Source organism: Amblyomma maculatum, chromosome 3, assembly GCF_055883805.1.
Source record: "Amblyomma maculatum isolate TAMU_Amacu chromosome 3, ASM5588380v1, whole genome shotgun sequence".
NCBI classification, from domain to species: domain Eukaryota; kingdom Metazoa; phylum Arthropoda; class Arachnida; order Ixodida; family Ixodidae; genus Amblyomma; species Amblyomma maculatum.
In genome coordinates this window covers 93,748,140-93,768,246 of record NC_139346.1, presented here as the reverse complement: position 1 = coordinate 93,768,246, position 20,107 = coordinate 93,748,140, and the positions used below count along the sequence as shown (strand labels likewise).

Below are 20,107 nucleotides of genomic sequence, written 5' to 3'. Positions count from 1 at the left end.
ATGGAGCCGTGCGAAGACTTCTACGAGTTCGCCTGTGGCGGCTGGGTCAGAGGCGCTGTGGTGCCCCCGGACGAAGTCACCACCAATGTCCACAAGCGGCTGCTGCGTCGTGTCGAGGACGAAATCGGAGGTGAAAATGAAAGAACTAGGGCAGAAAGAACGTTATTTCAATCGCTTAAACACCTAAATTGCCTAAATTGCTTTGGCTGCGACCTAAAACGATATACGCTATACTTTTTCTTCAAACTGACCTCTCATGTTAAACAGAAATTGCGCATAGGTTGGTAAACTGCAGTACTGTACTAGTACAGAGTTCTGTGGCTTGCAACTAAATGCGTTGCTACAGTTGCACCATATATTAGGCACTACATCGTGCAGCTAGCACCGGGCCATTTCTGGCTTTGAGATGTACGACAGATATTCGCGCCGAATAAACTTTCGCCGGATGTTTTCATTTTCACTCTACAATTCTTATTCGGTGAAGTTGTTGACAGGTCATGTCAAAGGCTCGTAATAACGAAAATTTCGGCGCATTTTGTCATGCAATACTAATAGCTACTGGTGATGGCCAACCAACCATGAAAATAAAATGGCTTAAGCGTGTTCGGGGAGTGAGTGAGGGGTGCATTTTATAACACCTCCAAAGTGAGGGTTGTGAAACGCAATAGACCTGACCGCGTTACACAAGGAACTCGGAGCTAAGCGCAGCTACAGCTGTTGTGTCTTAAATGTGGACTAGGCGAGATCGGAGGTTTGAGTGAAAGTCCAGGGTATCGAGCGGCCCAGCTGGCAAATAGCATGGGGAGGACGGAGAAGGAGAACGAGGAGGTGTGGCGATCGTTGGGAACAAGCACATAGCTCATTTAGGAAGGAAACAACTTAGGAGAGGCCCTTGCCATTCCCAATGCATTGGAGAAAGTGTGGCTGAAGTGACGTCAAAATTTAGGATTAGCCAAGCCGGGCCATTAGCAACGGCGACGCTGTTGTTATGAAAACTCGGGCCACTAGCAACAGCGTTGCTAAGGGCCCTAGGTACATGAGCGTCGCGGAGAAAGAGAATGCGGAGGGTAAATGAGGAGGAGAGAAGGACTCTGCTAGTACGTATGTGGTGAGTTAGCAAGTGGCTCGAGCGAAGACGTGTTCTTGCGTGCCGAATTTATTGCTTTTCTCTGAGTCAGGTCTGGTGTTCGTGGTGCTTTGAGAAGAATTCGAGACAGCATGCCGAGCGGCGCAGAAACGCATTGTATTGCTGCTCGAGCGCGTGCCTGTTCCATGCAGAGATACTAAATAACACGGTGGTCACGTATCGAGACCAGACGGCGACGCAAAAGGCAGCAGCACTGTTCCAATCCTGCATCAATGTCGGTGAGTGTGCGGCTACGGCTGCCTATTAAACTACGAAAAAAGAGCTAAGTTCCTGCTGTCATATGCTTCGGATACTGCGCATGTGTCTATCGGATACTGAACTCTTAAAAAAATCTTTAGTTATTTTCCAGCGGAAGAGTAATGTGGAAAAGAGTAGTACCTTTCGAAGCGGCTATTACGCCCAATAAAGACTACATTTCTTAGGTGGCGAATTTCAGTGCATTCAAATTCGCTCTTTTTCTGATGGAGCAAGATGACGAAGGAATACGCGTACAAAATGTGGAGGACAGACCGCGCGAAAAGCCTGTTTCTGGAGAGTGAGTTCTGTCACCTGCAATTCCTGCCTATCAATAATCATCGCCATCACAATAGTTATTTTACCACGACACGGGTACTGCAGGACAAAGGCCTCTCACATGCCCTCCCTATTTAACCTGGCGGAGGCCTTCACTCTACCCTCTTCCCCTTTCATCCTCTCATAAAATCAACTCATCTGCTTAACAGATTGTCGGTCATGTGGTGTTTACACAGACATGCGCAACAGCAAGGGCACGCGACCGCTTGAGGAGCTGCTGTCGTACGTGGGCCTTCCCCGATGGCCCCTCCTGAACAGGACGGCCAAATTTCCCACCTACCGTATCCTGGGAAACGTCATCCGGGAGCTGGGCCTGGACGCCATCGTATCTGTGCGCGTGGGCCTGGATTACTACGACAGCGACCGATACCTGGTCTACGTGAGCAGAACTCATCTGCCTCCTCGGTTATTGATGTCTAGCGTGGATAGTTGGTCATATCTAATTTTCAAGCGCAGTGAGTGAGCGGAACCCCAATGAGAAAAAAAAGTACATGAAACGCCGAACACATTTTTTTATCCATAGGCGTATTTGCCCTAAAGCATGAATTGCATTAATAGAATACTGACACGCGTTTGCGAAAACTCGAGCGCAGGAAGCGGTCTTCAGATTTCGTGGTGGATGACTGGCAGTATCACATCAATACGTATACGTCATGTCATAGATATTTTAGCATGAAAACTAAATATTTCATTTTCAGCACTGAAAGAACCGTCGAAGTAGCTTTTTCTTTACGGTCTGTTTTTGCGAAAGTAATGAACACGATCAAGGCTCAACAATCCGCAGAACAGAACAAACCTAAAAAGGTACTCGGAGCTCCTGATGGAGTTAGCCGTTAACGAACGACGAGATAAGCTACTGGAACCAGCGCGCAATGAGACAGGTCACAAGAACAAGTAGGACGACAGGGCGGAGCACTTCGTCCTTATTCTTGTGCTCTTGAGCACATTCTTCTTGAGCACATTCTTGAGCACATCACCGTCCTTATTCTAGTGCTTTGCAATATTCTGTGCTGGTTCGTGGAAGCACCGAAAATAACCTTCTTACCTAACAGGATGTGTCGCTTAAGCACGAAGCGGTAAACTCACATGAGCAAAGAATGGGGCAGGCAAAATGCATATGAATATGGCTCTTGGTGTTTGGCGGTGCTGAAAAGAAGCCCCTCACACAACACTTTGCTCCGATAGTGACCGAGAATAAATTATCAAGTGCGCCTTCAAACGGAAGGAGCACTTTGCGTGTGTCAACCAGAAACTCGGTGTTCAGCCGAAACTGCCGTTTTCCGGGCATGCGCAGATCGGACAGCCGTCGTACGGTGTGGAGCCCCCGGTGCTGCGGGGACGCTACCGGTCACCCTTCTTCCGCATCCTTCACCGCTACAAGCTGTACATGTACCGCTGCGCTCTGCTCATGGGCTCCAACGTGGCGGCCGCCGACCTAGTCAACGAGATTGTCATCTTCGAGGCCAAGCTGGCCGCAGTGAGTCGAACTTATTGGTTTGAACCATCCCACTCCTGCTACAGGTGGGATGGTAAGAATATCAATTATAAAGCAAATGAGTTGACGAACTTTGGATTTCTAACATATGAGAGAAAGTTTAAGAAATTATATAGCGTCGAATAGTGCGCATTTTTTTAAATGCGGCCCGTTTTATCCAACGCTTTTTGCACGTTTGAAGGCAGCGCTGGAAAGTACTGAACAACACTGGAGTCTGCTAGTGCGCATGCGCTGGTAGTATCTTTGACTTCGAATATATGGACATGCCTTCGGCCATGCAGCTCTCAGCGTTATGGCTGTGTACGTTCTCGTGAACATTAGATGCTGTGGCGATGGCGTTGGGCCTGTTTTTTCCTTCGCAGATTTCGGAACCAGAGGTCGTGATGCACAACCCGAGGAGAGTCTACAATCTGATGGCTTTGAGAACTCTCGAGGGGGCGATACCTGAGGTGAGTGTTGGGCAGCCGTAGGGAACAGGTTTAGAGAAACTCTAGCGCGTTAGATAAACTTGCCTTCAACAGGGTGGGGCCGAGATATACCTCTTCTAGGTTTTCACCTTGTGCCGTGCAGGTTCGATGGACGTATTTCCTCAACCTCGTTCTGCGTGACGTTGGCGTATCGATGGACCTCAACGACCACGTTGTCGTCACGCACCCCATCTACCTCAAGAAACTCTCCCGGCTGCTCAAAGGGGTGCCCAGGTATAGGAGCGAACACAAACTCGCTTCATCGCATACGCATTCCTAGAAGCCCTCGCAAAAGCAAGAAAATGTTTCTCACGCTACCAAACTGAGCAGGATGCCTACTGGGTCTTACAGGGTACGGCAACGACAAATTTCACTTGGCCTTTAAATTCGGGCGATATTTTGCAGTGCTCTTGGAGGATTTCTCGATCACACTTGCGCTAAGTTCTGTCCAGTAAAATCAAACGCTAAGGTCTGAACATTCACCGTTCTGCTGCATATGTATGCGCAGTGTCACACGAGTCGGTGTCTAGAAAGCGCAGCGAACTATCCATGGAGAGTTCATCAAGCCTGTCTCCAAACAGAAGTCGTAGACCACTACAGCCATCTTTTTAGGACAATCTCCCATCACCAGTCTGTCGGTGCGAATGGTTATGCTTCTCCCTCCAACGAAGGGAAGCGTGTAATGGCGGTCCATAGAGATTACAAGTTCTGCTTTGCACTGTTTGTGAAAAATGTAGACTCTTTCTGTTGTTTCGCTCCTCACGCTAAGAAGCACTGGTTCTCGATTACGCAGATTCCACTGCATAAATGTGACAGTGTTACCGTTTCCCCATCCTTTTCCCCTCTAGCTTCTTCTCGTGAAGTGCCCGCACGGCTTCACTTCCGTAGCGTGCGCCGCGTTTCATTCGATTCTCCTTATGTACAAATGCAGAACAAATAATTAACTGCACGGCTCCTAATTAATATGCATATGTCATTTAGTTTGTGTCCTCAGTTGGTGCTGGTGAGAATTCTAGCCAATGCGATGTCTATTAGAATAAAAATGGCCTAATTTGCTAGCAGCCACCGCTTGCTCGCTCCTCAAGTATACCTATTCACTGCATCAAGTACCGAGAATTCTGCCTAAGCTCTTTCACCTTTCTTTTCAATGAGTGCAGCAGGGTCAGCTCTCTCTTCACATGTACTGGGATGTGGCGATGCCTAAGTTGTAGCAGAATAATATGCGCAAAGAGGTCCCCGATCTATGCAGTCAACCAGAATTTTGCGGTGAGCGTGGCAGCCAGGACTGCTCAACAGTCTATCCGTTGTTAGCACAATGGGCGTCTATGGGGTATTTCTAGTTTCAAACACGCTGTCTTTTTATACTGCAACGAAAGATCTCAATTATTTTTTCACTCTTCGTCACGGTGTGAGCTACCGATCTGCAAAGCAGTGAAGTGAAGCTGCTGACTTTCGGTCCGCTGAATTTTTGAAGCAGTGTATATCAATGGGATGACACGCAGCTCGATGGTGGCCAACTACCTGGGCTGGCGCATCGTGGAGTCCATGGGCCAGCACACCATAGGGCGCTTCCGACAGGCGCGCTTCCGTTTCGACCACTACCGCTACCTACTGCACGAGCCCACCGAGGTTCCACGCGTGTGCGTGCGACTCACCATGCACCTGCTCAACTTCGCTGTGGGCAGGCTCTACTACGACCGCCGCGTTACGAAGGCCGGAAACCGATACAAGGCGGTCAGTGCTCCACTAATTTTTGTACAGGGTCGTACACTTATAGCTATAACACTGTCAATGCTTTCTAAGCGTCATTGCGTTAGACCCGGTCATGCAAGAAAGCTAAGTGTCATACCATGTGAATAACCACTGCCGAGCCTATCTGTGCTTGTATCACTTTGCTTCAATGTGAGCCTCCGTTGGACGCAATGTTGCTTAGCAAGCAGTGGCCATGTTACAGTTAAAAATGTATGACCGTGTACAGTCTCGCATGATTTGGGACTTATCGCGTGTTGTTCCGGAAAAAAAAGACTAATAGTTTTTAGTGCGTAGCAGTATGCGGTTGCGCCAATGTCTATCCGAAGCCGCTCACTTTCTGTCTTTGTGAACTTGAAGTGGAGAAAGAGAAGGCGGCGTCGAGCGGCTCAGCATTGAGGAGGCGAAGCTGCCGAACTACTGGACAGATCACAAAACAGTGGTCATTCATCTCCATGAAAATGTAAAAAAAAAAGAAAAAAGAAAGAAAATAAACAGAGATATGAACGATGTACAAAAAGTGGAAGGCATCAATCATATGCATGAGAACGTTTAATATCAAAGGAAAACGGATCATAACAAATTGTAAAATGCGCGAAAAGTATAGCAGGGATAAGCAGTGCTACGGTGCTACTTCCCATTTGATTAACTACTCAAATCGGCTGTAAATTTTTTTTTTTTCTTCGAATGCGGTCTTCTAATCACAGAGTAAACGACTATGTAAGATCTTCGTATTGTCTAAATTGATGTACTACTTTGAATATTTATGCTAAAATGTGCCGCGTTGAAGACTTTTATTCCGAGTACGTTAAGCCAAAAGGGATTGCTCCCAAACGCACCACTGTACTACGTGCAACTCGGCCGATTTCGGTCGCTGTTAGTGCATGGATTACGGGGCTTGAGGCAGTCTGAAATTAGGTGTGTATAAAAACCGTGGGCGCCTCTGCGTTTGACACGCGTGGGTCTGTTAAATGCGGAATAAATTTTGCGGTTTTTAGAAATAAGTCGATATTAAACAACTGGTCCCATTGGCTCAGCAGTGAATGCGCGAACACCTTATACACACGAGACGTCGTATTGTTCGCTTTATATGAGTTTTTTTTAATACTTACAGTACGTACTTCCACGTGCGTCCAGGCGTTTAATTATTAGAGTATCGGTTTTGCGTGACTACTCTGGAGGCACCATTAATGTAAGAGAAGGGAAGGGCCACTATTCCCGAGATATTTCGAGCGGCTTTACGAAACTCTAGACTGTACAAAGCATTTCATGCCTTCTTTTTCTTTCGACACACTACGATCATATACGTAGATTTATCCTTAGACGGCAAATGAAAAAAAAGAATTCATTAATGCACATTTTCTCAGTTTGCGAACAAAACAAGAAGCTGTGGGCTGCACCCCGTAAAATGTATCCTGCTTCAAGGTACCACTCATTGTTTATAACACGAGTGCTGTGGCTTAGGAGCGCTGTAACCTACCCTGACTGGTTATTGTTTTATTTTGCCTGTCTCACATTTCGACGCAGCAAATTTTCCTTAATTCATTTTTTTTTCTTTTGTTCTTCCCAGGTTTACGACATGGCCGAAGAACTGCGTCAGGCATTCAACGTCCTCATCGACCTGAACAACTGGATGGACCCCGAAACCAAGGAGCGGGCAATGCTCAAGGTGTGCTTCTTCCTCAGCGCGATTTAAAGTAACCTAACTGGCTTGACTGCGTACGAGAAGGTCAGCCTAAGTTTGCTGCTTTTACCATTCTAGCGCGTTGTCGTTTTTCTGCTTCCTGATTAAACCATATCCGAATGACATCCACGAAAAGTCAACAGCAGTAGGCAAATCATCAACAACGCTCTTTCCAATTTTTAAGCCAAAGCTTCACTATACGCCATGCATCGACCAAGGTCTACCTGTCCGGCCCCTTGACCTTCAGAAGGCATTTTGACAATGACCTGCTTAATTGTAGATGTCCACCATTTTGGGGTGTCCACCCAAAAGTGTACTGCGCCTTCTCTTCATTGAAACCTAATTTAAATAAAAAATGGAAAATTGACAAGGCGATGCTGCAGGGACTATAGCGGCTACTATTACGGTGAAGCTCGAGCGTCCACTTAATTCAAACCATGCATAACTGTGCTTAACACAGAGTTCGCTCGTATCACTAGGTTCCAGCCATGTTTAAGCCACGTTTTGAACGGAATGAACTGTGAAGATGGAACGTATGTCGGGGTTGCAAAGGATAAATTGTTTAGCCGCGATTATTTAAACATAAGCGAATCTACCTGCGCTATGAATCGTCATGAGGTACATTCGTGCTGTGTCTTGGTAGATTTATGTGCCATTGATGTTTGGTTTAACCAATACGCTGAAACACTGCGATGCGTATAGAGTGCTGCGACATAAGCATGTGTAAATGGCAGCTTGATTTGCAGCCTAAACTCCCTAACTCTCTTCTCTTCGTATCCTGTGCTTCTCGCATCATTTAAGCTCTCTCGCCTTCAATTGAACATCGGATTTCCGCGATGGATAAGGAGTGATCGCGACTTGGACGGCTACTACAAAGAAGTGAGTACAATTTTGTATGGGATAACGCGTGGGTAAATACAGCGCGAACCACCGTGGGGCATTACCGTCAGTAGGCTAATTGCTAGAGCATGAGTGCTAACAGGTGCACTAATGACCCTTGTGGGAGTGCGACTATAAATTTCTGGAGGCCTTCATAATTTAGGAAAAGATAGGTGTTCGCAAATACAACCTTCTCAAAACCGAATCGAATAATTTCTGGCTTAGCTACCGAGTGAAATACGAAGAGTAGAACTCAAGACGCATTAAGATTACGAATAGAATGCTCGTGCAAATATTCGCATAAAATGAATACCCGTGCACAGCAGAGCAGCGCTAGCTGCAGCGCTGCAGTACAATGTTCCAAGTCACGGCTTCCAAAAGGCGCAGCACAGATCTTCCCCATATATAGGGTGCATGCATCACGAGGCCACTAATTTATTTTTATTGTCATGTCACAGCGGTAGGAAATTACCATTTGTTACTAATGACGACAGCCAGCAAACCAGTGCCACCACTCAGTAGATGGGAGACGAGAGCTGTAGGCTTCGCTGTAGGAATCAAGGCTCCGTCACTAAAGGGGAAGATGACGTATGAGTGCTATGACCGCTGCCAAATGAATAGACTACATCGTGGCCTTGTACCCTTCAATCCACCCAGGCCGATCGGAGCGGCATGATGTGCGGCGTCAAAATGTACTTAGATCCTGCTTATTACGGTGAAAGACTTTCTTAGGTCGTAGTTTGCGGAAATTTCCGCAAAAAATGTTGGCAGGAAATGTTCGCAGGAACTGAGACTTAAAGAAAAAAAAGTCAGTCTCGACCAGGAGTCGAACCACTATCCCTCAGATTCACAGCAGAGCATCGAACCACTATTCCACTCCGAGCTCGTGAGAAAAACAGACCGTGATTATCCTCGTCTAGCGTGACGATGACACTAGCAATAGCAATGAGGATGCAGTTAGTGATAATGATGATGGCAGCGATGACAGTGACACTGAAGTTAGTGATGATTATAATGATGCCAGTAGTGATGACAGTGATGGAGACTTGAGCGCAGTCCTGTCATTTTTGAAACACTCATCGAAGACAAGTGGCTCTTTTCCGAGCTTAGTGTCAATTGCCGGAAAATTGTTGGAAAGCCTGACAGCATATTCGATTCGTTACTAATACGTTTGCACATGAGCTATTTGATTCTTCAGATGAAGAATTAAAAGATATGTTCAATATTCTAAAATTGCGAATATCCTTACGTCCCAACGAAAGTAACGTTTTGCTCGCTCTAAACACTGACAATTATTCAGCAATCAGTTGAGCAATCAGAGCGCGGCCGGGGGAAGCTCATTTAGGCATATTGGAATATCACTACAGGATGTTCAAGGCGATCACAACCCTCACATGACAAGAGCGCGTGCATCAATCAGGAAAGGTGTAAAGTATACCGGGATGCAACCTCACCGCTGTCATATGCTCACTAAATGTATTCAGAGTAAAATTGGAAACTACTAAATGCTAGAGATCACAACATTATTTTGTAACCACTGATTCCCTGATATCTCTGCATAACAACATGATGAACTTCAGCTTAAATTTCAGGACGCGAACAGGCACAGTGCAACGGTGAGCATGAAAATAAACACAAATGCACGTGTAAGTGAGAAGCTTGTTTGTTTGTAGTCTAGGAATGTATAAATACTGCGAATGGAATAGAATGAAATTAAATTAAATGCAGAGCCCTCTTTCCCGCCAACTTCATTCCTTCTTGTGCTATCCGTCTGCGCTAAGAGTCATTTTCAGTAATTCACCAACTAGCCCACAAAACGCCCTCGCACAGAACAAATAGTCTACCAAGGCTATAATTTGCTGAACTTGCCTAAACTATACGAATATGAATGCCACAACACAAATGAACTGCGTAGAGACTCTGAACGATTCATCTTGCGCATACTGATCGTTGGAAAACGATACGTGGTGTCGGTGTGGTGCCTGTTTTTTGAGCACTCGACCAACATAAATAATACGAAAAGCTTTATTCGAACATTGTGCCAGTTACTCGGAGCACATACAAAATGTTTGGTATATTTTCGATTTTTTTTTTAATAATCTATGATACACTATACTTGATGCGTTCCAGTTATCGAATAAGAGGACATTCGATTCGCTATTTGAAATATTCAAGTATTCGCTCACTCTTAATGACAGTAATTTCTAGAAATACTCAGATACTGTTAGCACTTTGGGGTTAACAAAAAGACTCCTTGAAAGACGTAGAAGCATTGCGGAGGGCTATGTACAGTAAATGTTATTTAAGGAACCGGGCGCAAAAAGTATGTGAGCAACATGCATAAAGTAAGAAACAAGATTATGGACCTGTAAAATCTTTAGACACGCCAGAACTTCGCTACAAAAGTGACAGGTGGCCTATTATTAGCAGTTTCGCTCTCAGTACGTTTAGATATGTCCACTTTGCGATAAACGTACAGAGAGCTAAGGTTTGTGACCCGCGCATTGTGAGCGAGGTTGCCCTCCTGAAACTCACAAAAAAAGAAGGGTCACTCACGAACCAATACTAGGGTCAAAATCCATGTTTTTAATTTGAGTGTGTCTGTGTGTCCGCGGACATTGCGCACAAAGCATTACGCAGTAACGGAGCACTTATAATTTAAAATTTACGACTAGTGCGGGATCTATTGCGAATGGGGAGACGAAAACGGCTTGTCATCTACACTGTGCGACCTCCGAAACATTTTATTACTTTCTGCGAAAAAAGCTCTCGTCACTAATTGGGCCACACTCCAGCTGCTTGCTTCGGCCGTCGGTGCTTAAATTAAGGAGATAAACTGTGATTGGTCGAATCTGAAGAGACACTACTAGTTGTCTATCTAGCGTAACTTTCATGCCTTCGCCGTCAGCATCGCTTCTAGGTTTTTTATGTCAAATTTTTCTTGGTGCTCTACGCGAGCAAAATAAAAACTGTCCGTGATAAAATATTGGAGTAGTGATTCATTATCCGCAAGAATATTGCTCCCTTAAATCAGATCTTGAACAGGTATTCGTAGCAGAACATAGAACGTACGGACAAACCCTGTGTGGGATAAAAAAGAATCAGGACTAATCATTGTGCAGTGCATGTCTCGGCTACACCAAGAAGTCCAGAAAAGAATCGCGCCGAGATTTTCTGTTCGTCATTTTTGTTTCCTCAACTAGGAAGACCCCATCTTTGACTGCAGACGTAATTTGCTTAGCGCGGCAGCTCTGCCCTGAATACAGTAAATTTGGCATCTGTGTCGGTGTAGCTGGCCGTGAGTGAAAAGTCCCGGTAGGACAATAAAAACAAGCACAGGTCAGAAATTTTGTACTTGACTCCAGACTCCTGACAGAGGCCCCTGTAACCAAAGAAAAGTAGCCGAGCCGAAACGAAAAGTGAGCTTATTCGGGCACAAGTCGAAATCCGCCTTTTGCGCAAGTTTTCTGCGCATGCGCGAAGTCGTAGCGGCGACCGAAGGAAACACACTGGACGGCGTCGACGGCGTTTCTCGGCGCCGCCAGTGCACGGGGACTGGCGGCGCCGGGCGGCACGGTGACCGTCATAGGCTTGGCAAAGCGATGCCAACCACATCTGCTGCGTACGGTTACCACTCTTTAGACGTGCCGGGATGCAAGAAGCGGTTTTTTAGGTTTCCTTCGGCGAGCCGCGACCAACAACGATGTGAAGCTTGAATTGGGGCCACCAAGCGTCAAGATGTGAATGGCCGACCTTAGCAACCGACTGCGTACTCTCGACTGTGCGAAAAACACTTCGTTACAGGTATGTATGCATCTGAAGGAAATGTGCATGATGAAAAGTATCTACTGGAGTTTGCACCAAGCCTGTAACCCACCAGCGATAGCCGCAATGAGCATGTTCGGCGAGTGTTTGCTTTATGTGCGACGGAGCCTGATGGCAATGTATTTTGTCGTTTGTTTTCTTTATGTGCGAAGGGGCCGGGTAGCGCAGATATCATAGGTGGCTGTGTGCGCTAGACCATAATATTTAGCATGTTTTATCGCGACTGCCGCCTGACTAAAAAGAAAAAAGAAATTGGGCGTTTGTTGTGATGCACCGCCGTTCGCGAGCCGAGTGGTTGAGCTGGTCATGAGGCTCGCGAACGGCAGTGCATTAAAACGCCGTATTTTTTTTTTCTTGTTAGTCAGGTGGCAGTCACAATAAAACATGCTAAATATTACCGCCTAGCGCACATGGCCGCCTGTGATATCTAAGCTATATACCTAGCCCTTTCGCACATAAAGAAAAGAAAGGACAAAATACATCGCCATCAGGCCCCGGCGCAACTAAAGCAAACACGCACCGAAGAAATCCTCATTGCAGCTATCACTGGTGCGTTACAGGCTGGGTGCAAACTCCAGCAGGTACTTTTCGTCATGCAAATTTCCTTTAGATGTATACATACCTGTAGTATCTGTGTTTTTGCCTCTCGGAGCATATGACGCACTTGACACTCTTGAACGACGCACAGTATTTTTATTTTTACCTTACAGGCTCGCCTTCGTGCTCGCCAAAGCATTCGGATTTTGTTCCCTCGGTGTGCGCAATCAGATGTACTTCGTTAGGGAGCTTGATAATCGTCGTCTTCGTCCAACCGTTTGCAACGGCAAGGAAACCGCCCGGCACAAATGAGTCTCCTGCAGGGTTCATGCTCGTTCACTTGCGGAGTGGATCACTGTGGACGTAGAACAGCGTTGGTTCCTGACCGAGATGCGCATCCGATATGTAGGAGATGCACATGTGTCACCAAGTCGTTGATTCCGCAGAAATCGCGGCGGAGGCAGAAAGGTTGTGGATCCTTTCACAACAGAATGACCATTCTCTCTGCACCGAGAACCTTTTCACCACTGCGACCTCATCCGTTCTGACTCCTGAAGGCAGAAACCGGCTACAGTGCTGAATCATCCGTTGCCAGAAAAATGCCGCGCGTTTCCTGCAGGTGTGCATTCCGGCCGGGACAATGCCCTTTTCAGGGGGTGTGTATAAGTGCCTCTCTGCCTAGCTTCGCAGATGAAATCCCATAACTGCACGCTTGTAGATGACGCTTGGAGGAAGCGACGCCCATTGCACCGTGCCGGCGCCGCGGTGACCGCATGGTGCTCGGTAACTCAAGACACCCCGCGCATGCGCCGCTCGTAGGTCACAGGAGACGATTCTACCTAGCTCTGCAGCATCAACAAACCCCTGGCTGCTTTGCCCTTTGAGATCCCTCACACTCTCTCTCTCTCTCTGCCTCCGCGCTCTCCTGTCTGCCGAGAACCTGCACGCTGAGAGCGCCTCATTCTGTCACGTCGAACACAGCCCGCGACGCTCTTACAATACGAAGATAGCATATGCGTGCGTTATGAGTGGTTTGTGAAAACGCTGTAACATTCCCTCATACTGCGTGAACATGATACACTGCAATCACTGTCACTACTTCACGCTCCGAGGCCAAATAAGGGGGGAGCTTTCGCTTTCTACCTGCGTTGGCATGGCCATTTCGTATGGTGCGCTTTCGCGTCGTCTGCTACACTGCCGTCCAATGTGTTTCTCGCCCGCTCCCGCATGATGGCGCCACATCCTCCCGCAAAAGGCGCATTGAACCTAAGAACTTAGGGTTGAGAGACGCGCTTCCCACAGACCACGAAGGCTCGTCGGTTAAAGCTCAGAAAATTCCAGAGGGCACTTAGCGACCTTATGTGCAGTAATGCGAAAGCATATCTCTCCTGTTTCTGGTCTGTTTGTGCACTTGTGTCCGCACTTCTAATGCATGGTGTTGTACTACACGAAGTTCCGTGGGCGCCTGGCGCGTTCAGACATATCTGGGTATGCAGTGGCGCTATCTGCATTGAGATGTTATGACGTCAGACATTGTAACCATGACTGCTATTAGGAACTATGACTAACCATAGCTAACCATGACTATGACTACGACTGACCACGACTGTGACTATCATTGTGACTCATTATGACTGTGACTAATCACGATTAGAACTAATTAATCGTGGTAATTATGATTTGATTAGTCATAGCCATGGTTAGTTGTAGTAATAGTCAGCATCATAGTCATTGTACTCACGCTCATGGTTCCAGTGTCTGACGCGTTTTGATCACACTTTCTGGTCACACGAAGCAACGAGGCAAGAAAGGCTTTCACCTTAGTGAAGATGGACCTATTGAATGCACAATGCGAGCGGGACCTCTGTCGCGTTCAGCTCTTAATAGACGGCATAGTTATCCTCACGCCTTTTGATATGGTGCTTCTAAACACTTGTAATCTTGGCGATGTTAAGGTTGCACGCAAAATTTGTTTTCCGACTTATAATTTATGTTTAGTCGGTAGGGTATATTCCTAACACCTTTGCTACTTTCCTCCGTAAGCAGAAATCTCGCAATGAGTTGCAGTGAATGTTTGGTTGGATGACGGTATACTCAGTTACTTCGCCCTTTGCGCACTTTGCAGCTTCCCGACCTCAGAAAGGAAGATTTCTTTGAGAGCATTCTTCACGCGAAGAGAATTTACTACCGCATCCTCTACGGTCGACTGAGACAAACCAAGCGGGCGGAAGACTTTGGGTACGTATATATCTTTACGCCTAGCAGCGAGGGCAGCCACAACACCTCGAATCAGCCAACGAATCATAGGTCGAAGTGATACCCTACACAAACTCGTGTCATTATGCAGAGATTCCTGGTGGTCTGGCGCTTATTCGTCATGTGTTTGAAGGTGAATGACACATTTTACATATCAGGGATAGCTGTCAATGATGCGAGCAAATCTATAAGTACAGCAGAGAGAGGGCGTTCAACGACAGCAGAGCATGCTGTTCCGGCTCCGGGCTTAGCCAAATTTCTTTATCACTGTGTACAAACAAGTGTGATGACATATAGTGTCTTTGTCTGTAATCTCGCTGTGATCGGGAGTACCTTGCTTAGAATAATCCAAGTGTTTCACGCTTCAATAAAGAAAGATATGATGGATGGTAGAAGGTGGGTTGCTTGGCTCGGAGAGCCTCACTCCTCCGTAAACTTGTGTTGTTTCTATCCTCTAAGCTTTCCAGTTTCTTCTCTGTTCTCTTGCAGGTGGCTTACGTCCGATCCCACGTCGGCGATGCACTACAGCCTAGTGGGAAACTACATGCGTGAGTGACTCTATATATGGGAAAAGAAGTTTGGGGTGCTCTGCGAGGGATTCTTTGATCTTGTCTGCCGTGCAATGATAATCTCTAATAGAAGGCGGATACTGAGCCCGTTGTATATAACTGCATTGGACGAAAGCATACGCAGTCAACTGCATGTCTTCGGTCCATGGGGTTTTAGTTTGTGAAGTATATGAGGGGGGGGGGGGGGATTTATGACACATTTGAATCCCAAGAGTTTCAGAAGCATCTTCCCACTATTCCGATGTTTTCAGAGCATGTACAGCTGGACGCGTATATGTGTAGAACGCGGAGCTCTCTCTTCTGAACCTGTCGATTGAGAAAAATTAGCGCATACTGCCGGCGCAATTGAACTGTCTGAGCGATGCTGCAGAGTGGTGCTACTCGTATATGGCAGCTAACTTCAGGCCGCCGACCACAGCGCCACCTTGGCCTCCCGACCCCAGATGCAAGCCATCTATTGCGAAATTGGATTTTACTAAAAACCGTGCCGGCTTCTCTGTCGCACTTTCTACAGATTATTTTTTGCCGTTCGGCTAAAGTTACCTAGAACGCCTGCATTGATAAGCATGGCTACATCCCAGGTGTTTTAAAGAATCCGGCCAATGAGTCAAGACAAAAGCTTTCCGTTATATAAAGAGGGCTTCTGCAGCACTATATTTACCAGTGTTGGCAGAGGTAAAAGGAAATTACATCCGATTTTCAGAGTTGATGAAATGTGAAGTATGTGCGCTAGCACATGTAATCGGGTAGCAAAGGAGCGGCTTCACGATGCGGCGAGCGGCGTGGAGCCGAGGTCTATGGAGCACAGTGCGAGCACGCCTGCTGTCTGTGAATTAAGGCTGAGGAGTAGAGCACTGCACGGGCCCGGGCCGACCTGAAAACCCGAAGTAACGGGCTCGGGCCTAAGTTGCGCACCTGAGTCAGGCTTTCGTGCGTACATAGTGCATTGATGTCCGGCGTTTGGTGCACTATAGTGAAGTGAAGCACACTTTTACCCTTATAGCAACGAGAAAGATGAAATAAAGCCATGCTGCGCCTGTAAAACAAACAAAAAAAAATTAAGGTCTGTTGCTTTATTTATTTAATTATTACATCGCCTCGGGTAATTAAGTTGTTAAATCGCTTGACGGTAGCCGGGTTTGATCCTGGTCGCTGCGGCCCCATTTCCATTGAGGCGTAGAGCACCACACCCGCGTACTGTGCGTTGTCAGTCATTGCATATAATGAACCCCATGCAGGTGGTTGAAATGATCCGCAGCCCTCCACTGCGGCGTACGCAAGTCCTGTTGCTTTTCAACTCTATATAAATGCTACCTATAATTCGGCCACTAATTCAACCCGTGAAATTGTATTCATTAGTCATTTAATAAGCTGCGAGGACGATTTAGCGTTTAGACATCGCCAGTCATCAAATATTACTGACAAAATCTTTGGGCAGTGCGAAGTGGTTCATTAAGTATGCATACAATCATTTTCATTTGCTTCCTGGAACTTCCGAGTTCCTCTATGTCTACTCGAGTCTCCATGGTCACTGGTAAAAGAGCCAACCGGGTGAACACACCCCATCCTTTCCTTTTGTGCTAAAAAAAAAAAATTCTTCAAGCCTTGCTGCAATTTGAGCTTCTTTGTAGGACAGTTCTTTCTTTGTGTATGGTAGGCGTCTTTTTGCCCACAGCGAGCTGTTTACCTCAGGTTTTACTTCAGAACGGGCCCGGGCTTCACCCTCAGCATCGTGGACCGGGCTCTGTAAAATGACAATTGAATGTTTCTGGGCCGGGCCCTGAATTGATAGTCGCGGGCCTAGGCCGAGCTCGGGCTTTGGGTCTCGAGCCCGGGCCGGGTTCGGGCAGCAGATTCAGGTCCGTGCAGTACACTACTGAGGAGTGACTGACGCGAAAGGAGAGAAGCCGAAAGTTGAGGAAGAGCATGCTTGTACAACACTGCCCGTTGACGGCCGCAACTATGGTACGCGCCACTCCCTCATTGGCTGCAGCTGTGCGGCAACACTGCCTCATTGGCTAAGCCGCGTGACGCGCGCCTCGCCACCTTTCTTTTTGCGCTGCAAATACGCGTATCGCGAATAGGAGCGACTCCAGACCGACATCAGCGAAATCCGTGATTGCGGCTAGAAGCGCTGCGCACTAAAGAAAAAGTCCGCGACGTTAACTATAGTCAGCTGGTTAACTAATATCCGATAAATAAATGTCAACCATTATTGTCAGGCGCCTGGATTCAGTCATACATTTGTAGCCGGGCGCTAGTACATAGTCATATCAGTTTAAATTTCTTTACGAATTTCGTCGGTTTTGTGGCTCACCAAATTTGGGCTTTCTCGCGAAAGGAGACGCGCGCTTTCGAAAAAACCGCACTCTGAACGCTGCTATAATGCACTTTAATATACTCTAGTTCCCTGGAACACTGCCACAGCGCAATCAATCAATGGTTCCGTGCCCAGTGACTTTTTCTCCCTGTGGGCTGAAGCGGCGAGCAGGAGAGAACACCACAGACGGAACGGAGATCGCATGGTCAGCACCCACGTTTGACAGCGCTTCGGGCGCTGCTCAGGGCACTGAGTATCTCGAAAGTATATGTCTTTTGGCTCGAGATAGCCAAAACTTAATAAGCCACAGCGACGAGAGAAATCGCGTTTTCAAAATTCTATACTGATGTGGCCATAACTAGCGGCGAGCCAAAAAATCCCATTGCAACCATGCGCTTGACTGCAATATTTATAACGTTAATTCTCGAAAATTACCCGTATTACCAGTTAATACTGCTGCTCTTTTTGTCTCATGTCACCGTCTTCATACCTCAAAATTATTATTATCATCATCATCATCATCATCATCATCATCATCAGCCTGATTATACCCACTGCAGGGCGAAGGCCTCTCCCATATTTCTCCACTTAACCCGGTTCTGTGCTAGCTGCATCCACTTGACCCCTGCGAACTTCTTAATCTCATCCGCCCACCTAACTTTCTGCCGCCCCCTGCTACGCTTTCCTTCCCTTGGAATCCAGTTTGTTACCCTCAGCGACCATCGGTTATCCTCTCTTCGCAATACATGTCCTGCCCATGTCCATTTCTTCTTCTTAATTTCTACTAGAATGTCGGTAACTTGAGTGATTTCTCTGACCCACTCTGCACGCTTTCTATCTCTTAATGTTACCCCTACCATTTTTCGTTCCATAGCCCTCTGGGTTGTCCTCAACTTAAGTAGAACTCTCTTGGTTAGCCTCCACGTTTCAGCCCCATAGGTGAGTACAGGCAAGATGCAACTGTTGTATACTTTCCTCTTGAGCGATACTGGTAAGCTGCTAGTCATAATCTGCGAGTGCTTGCCAAACGCGCTCCATCCCAATCGTATTCTTCTTGTTATTTCCTTTTCATGGTCCGGATCTGCGGTTACTACCTGTCCTAAGTAGACATATTCGCCTACCACTTCCGGTATTTCGCTACCTAATGTAAACTGCTGTTGCTTCCCGAGGCTGTTGAACATTACCTTAGTCTTCTGCATATTGATTTTCAAGCCTACCTTTCTACTTTTCCTGTCTAGTATTTTTCCTTGTCCTGTCCTGTCCTTATAGATAGCATTCATTGATTACGAAAAAGCATTTGACTCAGTTGAAACCTCGGCGGTGATGCAGGCATTGCGAAATCAGGGGGTAGACGAGCCGTACGTGAAAGTGCTGGAAGATATATATAGTGGCTGCACAGCAACCATAGTTCTGCATAAAGAAAGTAACAAAATTCCCATAAAGAAAGGTGTTAGGCAAGGAGACACAATCTCCCCAGTACTATTCACAGCTTGTTTAGAGGAAGTATTCAGAGACTTTGAATGGGAGCAGTTAGGGATAAGGGTAGATGGAGAATACCTCAGTAATCTGCGATTTGCTGATGACATTGCCTTGCTAAGCAACTCGGGGGATGAACTGCAAATAAGGATCGATGACCTCAGAATACCTATTTTCAAAAATATATGTCCTGCTTCTGTGAAACACTTCCTGACTCACCCTGCTATGAAATCATTCGTCCAGAAGTGTTACCATCAAATCTCGAGCAGTGTGGCATTCCTCTCAGTCAAACTCCATTGCATTAAAGCTGTAATATAGTTTTTACATGGGTTTCTATTGCGCCTTTACGTTCATTGTATGCGAAAGCGGACCGCATTCAAATGGGCACACTTATTTCCTAAATGACGCTCTCCAAGAGGCCCACCTGCGCATTGTGCTCAATTCCGTATTAAGCAACTGTCCTTGATACATATTTGCGGCCTCAACTTAACGTGAATAACTTGGTATTGCGCGAAAGCCGCTCTCTCAGACGAAGGTCCACATGAGGGTACTGATATATGCTACTAAACACTAAACGATTAGAAATTAGGCATTCATTTCTAGAGTTAGAGTATTTGTGACGTATAGAATCAAAGCAATAAAGTTCCAGGATTTCATCACCAATGCTCTCCTGATAGCAGAAATGCTACAAATTGCGATATACGTTATGAAAACATTCATTATTCCGTAATTGATATTAACTAAATTTTACTGTTTCGAGATTAATGCTTAATGACCCCGCAACCATGTGCAAATACCACATGCGCATGCATGAAGTCAAGTGCAGAATTCTAAACTGCCACACCAGTTCTGAGTGGACTACCACTACCGCATAAATTTCTGGTTCTTCGGTCGTTAGGTTTAAATCTTGTACGAGTTTTGTTTTGTTTTTTTCTTGCAAGGACGCCTGCCTTTCTGAGAGATTCCATTTTTGCATTACGTCCACAAATATACGTTGTAGACGACAGCTACAAGTATGCTAGCAATGCAAGCAAGGGTGATTATAATGCACATTTTATGCTTTGTTACAACGCCGGGCGACAGGCATTACTCAACCCTTTATGCGGTTATTTAGCCTGCACTGTTGAAGC

The 20,107-nt window shown here is 46.4% G+C and overlaps 1 protein-coding gene across 2 annotated transcripts in view; it reads left to right on the top strand.

Moving 5' to 3' along the window:
* The first annotated feature begins 1,896 nt into the window (after positions 1-1,896).
* LOC146195339 (neprilysin-1-like) overlaps positions 1,897-20,107 on the top strand; it is a 29,383-nt gene continuing 11,172 nt past the window's right edge. The window contains exons 1-9 of one of the 2 annotated variants that reach the window (XM_084596214.1): positions 1,897-2,099; positions 3,015-3,197; positions 3,578-3,664; positions 3,786-3,916; positions 5,185-5,416; positions 7,002-7,100; positions 7,917-7,994; positions 14,482-14,594; positions 15,102-15,160. In XM_084596214.1, the coding sequence (XP_084452340.1) occupies positions 1,899-2,099; positions 3,015-3,197; positions 3,578-3,664; positions 3,786-3,916; positions 5,185-5,416; positions 7,002-7,100; positions 7,917-7,994; positions 14,482-14,594; positions 15,102-15,160 (1,183 nt within the window). In that variant the 5' untranslated portion in view covers positions 1,897-1,898. The remainder of the gene's footprint in view (positions 2,100-3,014; positions 3,198-3,577; positions 3,665-3,785; positions 3,917-5,184; positions 5,417-7,001; positions 7,101-7,916; positions 7,995-14,481; positions 14,595-15,101; positions 15,161-20,107) is intronic. The other variant, XM_084596213.1, reaches the window with a different exon arrangement.